This window comes from Rhinolophus sinicus, chromosome 3 (genome assembly GCF_057876585.1).
Source record: "Rhinolophus sinicus isolate RSI-liver-muscle chromosome 3, RSI-T2T, whole genome shotgun sequence".
Lineage (NCBI taxonomy): Eukaryota > Metazoa > Chordata > Mammalia > Chiroptera > Rhinolophidae > Rhinolophus > Rhinolophus sinicus.
In genome coordinates, this window is record NC_142503.1 from 49,796,619 (window position 1) to 49,808,797 (window position 12,179).

Below are 12,179 nucleotides of genomic sequence, written 5' to 3' on the forward strand. Positions count from 1 at the left end.
ATTCAAATGTTTCCCATCAGTTTAGAGTAATGGAAATGTTAGATTTTCACTGTGAAGGGATAAATATGTGAGGTCTTATCCATAGAGAGTTTCTTTCTTTCTTATCAGGGAGTTAGTTGTGCCCTATTCAGAATAAACTGCTCAAAATTTGTATTTTTATCTAAAAAAAAAAAATAAAATGGTATCATATTTTCAACTCAAACCATGCTGAAGAACCAAAACATTTAGACTTCAAATAGAATCTGACAGATTTTAATTCACTGTCAAAAATGTCTATGATTTAATAAAAGGTTAATAAAAATATTTTGTAAAAGTATGAAAAAAACAATTTTATTAGACGAATTCATTTATTTGACACATTAAATTAGGCAAAGAAAAAGATATGCAACTGCATAAAAAGAATCACATTCTCATACTACTTGAACACATAGCAGTGGTCAAAAGTAATGAATTGTGGAATGAATCCCCGGATTAATTCAAAAAATACCATGTACAGAAAAACTTCAGGCTTCTAACTTCACTGAATCCAGTACTAAACGTGCTTCCTTATATTCCTCAGCTTCTTCCAACTCTTTTTCACTCTCCTGAAATAAAATATAATAAAAGGTAGGTTTATCTTTCTCAAACTTCAGTGCTTTGCTATTTACTCAACTAATACAAGCCACCAATGTAAAAACCTCAAAAAATAAAAGAAAAAGGATCCCAAGCCTCATCTAAATATAATGTGATTCCACAGATTTTCCACAGTTATGTTCTTTCTTTTCAGGAAAGGGAAGAAATAGTTTAGTTTGGTTTCACTGTATTCTCATATCATAAGTGAAAAACATGGTCATCTAAAGCTATTGACATTAAGTAATTAAATATAAACCAGAAAAAATTTTTAAAATTTATTCTTATTTTGTCAACATATCACCATACAAAGACAGTATTATTTCTTATTAATCATGGGCTAAAAGTAAAACAATTATGAGTTATTAATGCGTTGCATATATGATAAAATTTAGACCAAAATAATCCTCCAGTTACTCACAATGACAAAGAAGATGAGTGGTGTCATACCAGAGTTAAATACAATCTTTGATTAGAAAAGTGAACTGCCTGCTTGTTAATGAGTATTACATACTCTACTACAACAAAACAAAATACTAACATCTTTTCTTTTCTGATATTTAAAGATTGAGCTTTTCCTTGATACTTTATACATAAAACTTTTGCTAAAATATTATAATGGTAATAGATAAATGAAATAATATCTAAGTTATTATGCATAGGAAATTTTGTTTGATTTTTAATAAATCAATAAAGCTATGGTAATCAATTCATGTCAGCTCAATCAATAAAAGCTGGAGACATACAAGTAGTTACCGAGCAGAGGGAATAAAGGGTGTGTATTTTATTTAATGAAAACTTAAAGCAAAAGGACTAAATTTGTTTACCTCAGGCTGTAGGTAAGAATTTCTTAAACCTCTACATTACACCTAAATATGTCTTTGTTCTCTGTCAGTAAATATAAGCCATTTGAGGGTAGAGATATTGTTGAATACATCCTTAGACACAAATACATCATCCGAAGACAGTATTATTTTTTTTCAAGCAATTTCTATTACTTTCACAGCTACTAGATTCATCAGACAAAAAAGCATTTAAATTGTCAGGAAATATAAATGGTGCTTCTGTCTCAGATAGTATTTTAATAGAGTAATTATTTCCTGCTTTCATCTATCTTTTATTTAAAAATCATAGCTTCATTTTTGGCTGTTAAGAAAATTTATCCTGCCTTTAAAAGGTTCCTATAAATAAACATGAAGTTCTGTGTCAAAATTCAAGTAAAATGTGAACATTTCTCTCTTCCTTTCTACAGATTTAGTCCTAATACTATTTTGGGAAAATAAATCTCATTCTCTTTCAAAGAATACATATAACCATCCTAAAAAAGTCTTACATTATTTTTGTTATATAGGGAACAACTATGAGTTAGGAGACACCTGTGTAGCTAGTAATTAATTTCGCTCAAGAAATATAAATATAAAATGAGATTAGTAAATGTTAGAATTCATCAAATTATCATCAGCAATAACAACTGTCTTATACATAGGGTGCCAAAAAAATCTACACACATTTTAAGAAAGGAAAAACACTGTATTAAAATTGTAATACTCAATACATTCCGATAACATAAGATGAATACAAGTCATGTGTATATATTTTTTTGGTATCCCTGGTATATAGTATTATGCTTTTGTGTCTATTAGGAAAGAAATTAGATGACTTTTAATTATTCTAGAATTCTTTATAAAATGACTCTGTCACCGTATCACAAGGCATTTATATAGCAAGCATGATAACAGTATTATCCAGGTCCAAGTTAATGAGAGGACTGCCTATATTACTGGGATGTTTTTTTCTTTCCAAATTTAGGTTTGAATCTGAAAGAATTCCAGACCCTTTTTATAATGGTCCAAATTCATATGAAACATTTAGCACTTCTAAAATTCAATCTACTCATCTTTAATGTGTCAAAAGATCTTTATGTATGAAAAACAAATAATTCAAGATATTGTTGGACAATATTAATATTATGAACACCTACCATGTTAACTCAAATATATTTAATTAAGTTTAAATAAATATACTAAACATAGTACTTTTACTGGAGGCATAATTTAAACTCCCTTATTATTATTTAAAAATACACTGGTACACAGAGTAAAGGAACAAAATCTGTCACCAACTAGTTTTCAGTGTTAAATATTTAAAAATTTTGCCTCCTATATATCAGATTGAAAAAATTTTAAACATAAGACAGAAAGTCTCTACTTACTAGTATCTGCAGAAGATCAGTATACGCAGCTTCCAACCTGCGCTGGCAATCTGGGATCATCATCCGGGACTCTTGCAGGATCTCTGCCTACAATGAGAATCTCTGTGAGACACGAGGAGATGGCACAACTTAATGTGTTTGGTTTATACCTCTGTAAATATCTACAGTGAGTTAGAGGAATCAGAAAAAAATTACCGTTATGTAAAATGGTTCAATATTTTAATTTAAATTGTGTTTATTAGAAGTTAGAAAGAATGTCTATCATACAGTAAAATACACAAAGTACAACTTTTAGATCCAAACCTTTTGGTAATCATCTTCTTGTGCTAAGTGAAAATTAACTGGAAAAGCTTTCCATAGAGCATTTATTTAAAAACGCTATTTAAAATATACTATTTCTCCTGCTGTCACAAAGCACCTTTATCCAAAATGGGATCAGCTGGTTACATAAATATCTCCTGCATCTTTTGAGTAATAAAGAAAAACAGGGTTCAGATAATATCACATGGAGATAATTACTGCATGAAAAAAGTTATTGAGTTATTGATCACATCGTGTGCACACTGCAGGAGGTTCTCACTGAAAGACAGAGGTAAAGAAAAATGAAAAGCAAAGACCAGCAGGTTCATATTTTTGATGCTTATCATGCATAAAAAGTTATTACTTATCCTTGTGCTTCATTTTAGGAGAGAGATTATTCTCCCCATGCAGTTGGAGCCAAATTACCGACCTGGCACCCTCTGAATCTGAACTTCTGCCTATTCCTCCTGAACACAGACACTACAGAATTAGACACAGGAATATTTATTCTGGAGGATATTTCTGGACTTAAAATCATTCCAAACTGGACTGTAACATATCAAATCATAAAAGACGAAAAAATAATCAAATCAATGACTAGGAAACCCAATCGAAAAGAGGTTGTAAATAAGTTAGTTTCAGACGTTGGGCCTCAAATTTAAGTCTTTTTCCTAAGGTAAGTAGGAAGCTGTATTTCCTTAAACTATTCTCAGAAAGAGACACAGAGATCACTTATTTTCAAAAACTCATGTTTGGTCAAATACCTTTGGTTCAATGGGTACAAAATGTGAACTTTTACTAAGAATCTTTACTACCTGGCTTATATAAAATGCAAAAGAATTTAATGGTAATTACACTGTATTTTAACAAAAACTTTACTAAGTCCCAGTACCTTCTTCCTTTCCCCATTTTGTCATAGCTCACACTGTAAACAAAATCAGAACTATAATATACAAGGATGCTTCCTATTCACATTTTCTCAGGTGAAAATCTATTGCTGAACTTGTAATTCTTTTACTATATGGCACAGGTTAAAAATTTCAAACATAGGATCATAACTTTACTTCACAGCTAACCATACTATGCCTAGATATTTAATCACTGCCACTAAATTAATTTTGTATATCTAGTTAGTTTGAATTCTTGTGAAAAGTAAGTGACAGGCACATTTCATTGGGTAAACAGATGATATTTCCTCCCCTACGGACTTTCCTTAAGAATAGCTTATAGGAATTAAACAAGATAAAATAAATATAAAGAATTAGGTCAAATATATGATAAGCCAAAATGTATACTTGTAAACTTTTTGGAAAGCTTTAGTGTTGTCACTGAAATAAACTTTAAACAATGCTATCCAAAATAACTTCTATTCATTATTATTGTATCCATTATTACAGCAAGAATCCTCAATTAGTCTATCAAAACGGGACTCTGACCTACGTGGGGCCAAACTTAAGTCTCTCCTGTACACTAGGCCTCAATTCATTCAATAAGCTTACTATATATGCAAGATGCCAGGTACAAAGATGAGAAAGGGAAGGTCTCTGTTCTCCAATCTAGTATAGAAGCATGAATGTAAAAATAAACATCTGACACCACTTCTACAAGATCATGCCACAGGAAGCCAAAGGCATACAGTATAGTGATGACCATGATTTGGAATCCATAAAGCACATCTCTATCAAGGCTGTAAATCACATACTGTACCTTGTAACAATGAATTACAACTGTCAGGAATAATTTTAAAAGACAGTATATAAGGTGTGATTATATAGTAAAGATACCCCTCAAAATTCCTTTACTGCCCTAAATGAGTATTATCTTTCAAAGTGTTCCCTTTGGGAGGGAGTCACTCAAATGAATGGTGCCTCTGTTTAAAATTTCTGAATAAACTGTCAGTTTATTCTAAGGCTGACCGTATGTAACAAGACTGAGGATCCTGGCACAGAGTGGGAGGTACAAGGAACCTTAGGGGAACACAACAGGATGCAGTCCTACGAATGTCTTATTGTTTTTAAAACAAGTTACCATTTTGGGGGGGAAGTTATTCAGGTAAAATGGAAGTTATAGGAGGCTTAGCAAGGCTAAGATTATATAACAATGAATAAACTATTGAACTAAAATCTGATCAATTTCTTTTAAAATCAAACACATAAAAATTGGAAAGGAAAAACCCTAATTGGCAGATTTTGATTTTTTTTTCAGAAAGAAGAGTTCTGTTAAATAATCCGGTCCATGCCAAGTTCTTTTGCTACTGCTTGGTTGGTATAAAGCTTCCAGCCTCTTTAATGAACCAGATCACTCACCCAGGCTGGCTATAGCTACAATCATCTATGGACACTCTAATGTTGGATATTGGCTGCTTCTGAAACCGAGGGTAACTGCATTAGTTTGCCAAACGGAGCTCTAGAGAAGTCCAGAGATTACTGGAACAACAGTTAAGTCTTTCCTTTTACACAGTGGTAAAATGGTAATGTGCCCGAATATTTCACAATGTACACATACATCATTAGGTGGCACACAAATATGTACAATTTTAAACTGTTAACTATACCTCAGTCAAGATACTCTGACTGAGGAAGATGCAGACTCACAGAATCAGAAGGGGACACAAGTGGTCATCTAAGCCAGTCTCATTTCACAAATGAAAAAAAGTTGAGTCCCAGAGTGATTAGCTAATTGACAGGGTCTGAGTTACAGCCTGTGACTTGGATTTCAACTCTAGCATATGAATGTGGTAGTTACAGCCAGTCTCCAAGATGGCCCTTAATATTCCTCACTTCCTGGAATACCTGCCCTTGTGTAGTCACTTCCCACATTGAATTTGGGTTGGCCCTGTGTGACCAATGCAATGTAGTGAAGGTAAGATTCTGGGACTTAAGACCTGGGTCTAGTTCTCAAGAAGATTTGCAGCTTCCATATGGGCTTATTGGAATGCTCACTTTTGGGAAACCCTTCTCTCAAATAAGTAGAGAGATAGATGGATAAAAAAAGATGAAGAAGAAAGAAATTCATTAGACCTGTGTTTGTGGTTATTGCTGAATGGTTAAGGATATAAGAAGAATCCCATGAGACAAAAATAATCTGGGCCCCTAAACCCTAACATAGCAATAATTACTTTAAATATAAATGGTTTAAATTCACCAGCTAAAAGACAGACATTCACAGATTGGGCCCAACTTTTTTGCTATCTGTAAGAAATTCATTTCAAACATAACAAAATAGCCAGATGAAAAATAAAAGTATAGAAAAAGATATATCATACAAACATAAAAAAAAAGAGTGGCTCTATTAATATTGGATAAGTGGATAGACTTCAGAGCAAAAAACTTATTAGGGACAAAGAGGGATGTTACATAATGATAAAATGATCACCAAGAAAACATAGCGATCCTAAATGTATATGCACTAAATAAGACAGTTTCAAAATACATAAAACAAAAATTGATAAAGCTAAAAGGAGAGACAGACAAATCCACAAATATATTTGGGGATTTCAATACCCTCTTCTTAGCAACTGATAGAAAGTACTAGACAAAAAAAATCAGCAAACATGTAAAAGAATTGAACATCACCATCAACCAATCAACAAGATCTAACTGACATTTATGGAACAGTCTACTGAAGAAAGGGAGAAAATACAAATACTTCTCAAGCACCCACAAAACAGTCACAGCAGTATACCATATACTGGCTCAGAAAACAACAAAAACAAAACAAAAATAACAGAAGGACAACAGGAAAATCTTAAAACTCTTAGAAATTAAAGAACCTATTTCTAAATGACCCATGGGTCAACAAGTAAGTCTCAGAGTTAAGAGAACTATATAGACACATGAAAATGAAAAAATAACACATCAAATTTTGCATTATTCAGCTAAAGCAGTGCTGAGAGGGTCATTTATAATACTAAAAATACTACATTAGGAAAGAAGATCACAAATTAAAAATCTAAGTTCTTAGTTTAGGAAGCTAGTAAAAGAGGAGCAAAATAAACCAAAAGCAAGCAGAAGGAAAGAAACAATAAAAATAAGACCAGAAATCAATGAAATTAAAAGCAGGAAAATAGAGAAAAATCAATGAAACAAAGAGCTCATTTTTTGCAAAAACAAAAGATAAACTTTTGTAAGACTGACAAAGATAAAGTCACAAGATAGAAATCACCAATATCATTAACAAAATAGAAGACACCACTACAAATCTTGCAACCATTAAAAGAATAAAAAAGAAATAGTATGAACAACTGTATAATATTGTTCATAATGCTCATGAATTCAACAACTTAGAAGAAATGGACAAATTCCTCGAAAACTACAAACCACTAAAACTCAACTGATAACCTAAAGTTCTATATCATTAAAGAAGTTGAATTTGTAATTAAAAAATTCCTGAAAAAGAACTCTCTGAACCCAACTTTATCAAATATTTAAAGAAGAATTATAATAACATCAATTTTATACAAATCCTTTAAGAAGAGTAGGGAACATTTCCAACTCATTTTATGAGATGAGTATTAACTTGGTACCCAAACCAGACAAAGACAGTATTAAAAAAGAAAACTGCAGATAGTTACCTCCTATAAACTTAGATGCAAAAATCCTCAACAAAATATTAGCAAATTGAATCCAGCAATGTATGAAAATAATTTAAAAACCGTGATCAAGAAGGTATGCATCGAGTGTATGCATACCATGCAATAATAAGAACACAAACTGTTGATATACTCAATGACTTTGATGAATCTCAAAGGAATTAAACTAAATGGAAAAAGCCAATTTTATTACACATGAGTATTGTATGATTCCATTCCATGTTATATAACATTCTTGAAAGAGTGTTAATTATTTAGGATTTAGGGGTGGAGAGGACAGGAGATATAAAGAGGTGGTACAAGGTAGTCTTGTGATGGAATAGTTCTCTATCTTGATTGTGGTGGTAGTTACACATGCTACATATGTGATAGAATTGTATAGAACTATACACACACACACAATGATATACACATGTATAACTAGTGAAATATAAATAAGCGCTATGGTGTAGCAGTGTCAGTTTCACGGTTTGCATGTTTCATGATTTGTAATGTGAATATGCAAGATGCTAATATTGCAAGAGGAATGGTGAGGGGTATATGAGACTTTCCCGAACATTTTTTGCAACTTCCTGTGAATTTACAACAAAAAAGCAAATGCACAAATGGAACATCATTTATAAACCTGAGTATATGTGCCAAGAGACAATAATATTTTCTTTCGCCATTGAATATTATTTAAACAATCTTTTTATTATTGAAAAAACAAATCTGGTATTTCTTGCAGAATCAGCCTTGTGAGAGATCCCTGGTTCTCTTTGTAGACTGAAGCTTCCCATTATTTTTTATATATTTAATGAAAAAAATTTCCCCTTAATTTTTAGGAAAAAGGAGTATCAAATTGTGAATGTTAACTTATGTTTCAGTAAATCACAAAAAAATGTGCATACATCTTTCTCAAAAAGACAAATTTCACACTTTAATTACATGTAATAATTGCAAGGTTTTTTTGAGAAATCTTGGTTGAAAAACTGTACTAGTCTGTCTTTTTAATATTACTTCTAGAAAATAAGGAATCATGCCTCAAGTGAAATAACAGAGATATGTTTGACTGTTATTATCGCCAATCCTTTATGCTCCAGGATAGGTTAAAAAACAAAACAAAACTAGAATATCTGCACTAGTTGAAGACAAATTCGTCCGTATCCATCCCTAACTGAGGGATGAGGAGAGTTGGGGGGAGGAGAGGGAGGGATATCATAAGCAGAGAGCTAAAGGCAATTTGGGCCATATTTGAATGGTGTGTGATATTATTTAGCTAGAAAAGAAAAGGATAGCAGCGTAACTCTTTGAACTACCAGTATTTGGGCCTCTTAGGGTCCTAGAACTTCTCCCTAGCTACTTGTTTTAAAAGAACCAAAATTAGGCCTTCTCCAGAAGAGACCAATTGTGGCAACCAATTTCAGGCAAGAAGTTTGGTAGGGACTGACAGATAGCATCCTAAGTGTGTGTTATAAAATAGGGCCAGTTCAGATGATCCAGGAAAACCAGAGCAAAATGGATCCAAATGAGAGAAGAGCCAAAGTAGTGAGAAGCAGCTGAGGATAGCATTTAATTCAGAAGAGGAGGAAACATAGGGAGAAGACTAGAGAACCTACAACATGCAGCCTTGGCTTCCTTGATATTTTCTACGAGGGGCACAGCAAATGTCAAGAAACCACTACCGACCTTAAAGTCCTAGGCAATCAGGAATAGTGCAGTGCTTCTGGAAATATAACTCCTGTTGCATATAACAAAAAAATGAATGGCCAGCTACAGTATAGCTAAACCTAGGAAAAGGAATTTGAGAAAAGTGCATAGGTTGGGCAAAAGACAAGGTTTCATGAGACTGAAACAAAATTGCAATTGACAATTGTACACATTGCAGGTTGACAACAGCAACCAGAAAACTGTATTGTTCTGTAATTAGATATGGGACAATATTTTTGAATTTGAGTACTAGGATGACTAGGAATCTAAGAAATCATGTTATAAACCATGACCACTGTGACAAAAGAATTTCAACATGGCTGAATGTAAAAAGAACTTTTGAACAAAAATTTTTCCCTTTTACATCTGAATATGTAATCAATGATATAACCAGTAAGTGGCTAATATTTTAAAATAACAATTAGAATCATGATTCAATAAAGAGTTAATCCTTACCTATAGTGATTTTGCTGAAAGATGATCAATATATACATATAAATGAAATGAAACCGATTCTGTGACATTATTTGCAGAATATTATTTAGAAAGGGAACACACATGTACTCCCCATTCCATGGAACTTACAACTCCTATTCTAACTATAGGGCTATTTTTAAATAGGTTATTGGTGATGAAAAGAACAGAGCAAAGAAAAAACTAAATGAGGTCACTAGTTACACAACTGGAAAAATCAGCCTGTGGGGTCCAAGAAGGACCTAGATGAAATAAAGTTATATACTATTGTTATGTTTCTCACTAGATGTGGGAAAACAGTAGAGGCATTAAAGTGAGAGCGCTACAAAGTGATATGAATATTTATGGGACTATATAGTAAAAAATAATTTAACCATCATAATTTAAGAGTAAAAAGTTAAAATCATATGTAAATCCTTATGAAGAGCAGTTAGTTTATAAAGGTCAACATGTTGGGGGACCTATTATATCTACACATCTGTTTACAAACCCTTCCCCAATTTATGAATATATGACACACAAATGTCCTTTGCTATATACCACACGTAGAGGAAGGCAGCCGCTCTTAGAAACTCAAGAAAATAAGAAGGTTCTCTCCCTGTATAGCCAGGGGAAGATCTTTCAGGTGCCACTGCATTGCTTTTGCACTGCAGAAAGCAACTACCTACAGAAAAATCCACTTTGATTAATTTTGCCAAATTAAGTCTGGATTATGTGTGCACTTTTACCATTTGTAACATTATTTATGTGATGAAAACCACTGAGAGCTCGTAAAGCTGATTTAAAAAATAGTCTTCAGATATATCTGTATAAGCTTGTTCATACTCTTCTTTTTCCTAGGGTCATCTGGATTTCATTTTAAATGCACTGATCACTGGATTTTAAGTAAAGGAGCAAGTGATCCAATGTACATTTTGAAGAGATCAACCTGGCTGTTGTGATAGGGAAAGGGATGGAGGGTGTCAAGAAACAAAGAGGTATGCCAACTAGAGGCTTTTGCAATAGTACAAGGCAAGAAATGACAGCGGACTGGACTAGGATAGTGGCAATAGAGAAAGCAATAGAAGGAATAAGAAACAGGTCTTGGGGATATTATGTATGATTATTAGAAAGAGAGAGAAGTATCAAGAAGGGACCCACTAAATTTTTGGCTTCGGTATCTAGAGTGGAAATAACCATTTACTGAGAGGAGGAAAACAAGAGAAGGAATAGCTTTTTGTTTTGGGGGAGTGGGTTGGGTTGGGAAGACCAAGATTTTTTATTTTGGACACCCAAGAGGATATGTCAAGCAGGTGATTAGTTGAATATATATAGCTGGCGTGGTCAGTCCCAGAGATACAAATTTGGAAGATTCTGGTACTAGAATGAACACCAAATAAGCAGGCATTTTGGGGGTTTGTTTGCTTGTTTTGTTGTTTTTAAGGCCATGATTAAGAGTGACTGGAACAGTATTTGGTAAGTAGCAGGAGTTCAATGAATATCTGTCGAGTGAATAAACAAATGGGCATAGAGATGGTACTTAAAAGTTATAGGAAGGTATGAGATTACTTAGAGAGGAATTATAGATAGAACTCTTAGAGGTTTAAACAATTGTGTGTGTGTGTGTGTGTGTGTGTGTGTGTGTGTCAGGGGAAGTAGGTAGTTGGGGGGGTGGGAGAGAGGAGAGAGGGAGAGTTTCAGCAAAGGAAACAGGAATAGTGGCAGTGAAACAGAAGAAAAGCAGGAGGCAGTTCTATCAAAGATGCCAATATAAAAGTGTTGCAAGGAGAGAGTGGTTACTTGTGTCCAATGCTGTTGAGATTATGGAAGATAAGGACAAAGAAGTGATAACAATGTCACTAATGGCTGTCACAAGGGCTAGGGCACATAATCCACTCTAACAGGAAAGAAGGTAGCATAGGCACAGATGCAGGTAGGTTGATAAGATTTTTGTGGTGGGAATATGGGAAAGTTTCCCTGATAGCCTTTATTTTCTCACGGGATTATGAAACAAGTGTTAGCGAAGATTGAATATTCAATAAATGCTACAGTGGGAATAAATAAGGTGTTAGGAGAACGGAGAGAAGGGACCTAACTCGGCACTGAGGTGAAGTGTAGGGTGGGTTTAAGGATGAATAGGAATTAATAAGGAAAAGGTAGATATGAAAAATAGGAAGAGCATCACACACATGTGCAATATCTTGAGGCAAAGGGGAAAGGGCATATTCAGGAAACTAAAAGGAGAACCTAATAGGTCCAGGCAGTGACTGGCAAGAGATGAAGATGGAGAGATAAGCAGGTACCCAAATCAAGACAAGCCTTGTA

At 33.5% G+C, this 12,179-nt stretch overlaps 1 protein-coding gene across 1 annotated transcript in view; it reads right to left on the bottom strand.

The window, feature by feature from the left end:
- Positions 1-314: 314 nt before the first annotated feature.
- The window catches only part of TBCA (tubulin folding cofactor A), a 67,617-nt gene continuing 55,752 nt past the window's right edge, over positions 315-12,179 (bottom strand). The window contains exons 3-4 of the mRNA XM_019728165.3: positions 2,822-2,908; positions 315-584 (exon numbers count right to left, since the gene is read on the bottom strand). Coding sequence (XP_019583724.1) covers positions 504-584; positions 2,822-2,908 — 168 coding nt within the window. The 3' untranslated portion in view covers positions 315-503. The remainder of the gene's footprint in view (positions 585-2,821; positions 2,909-12,179) is intronic.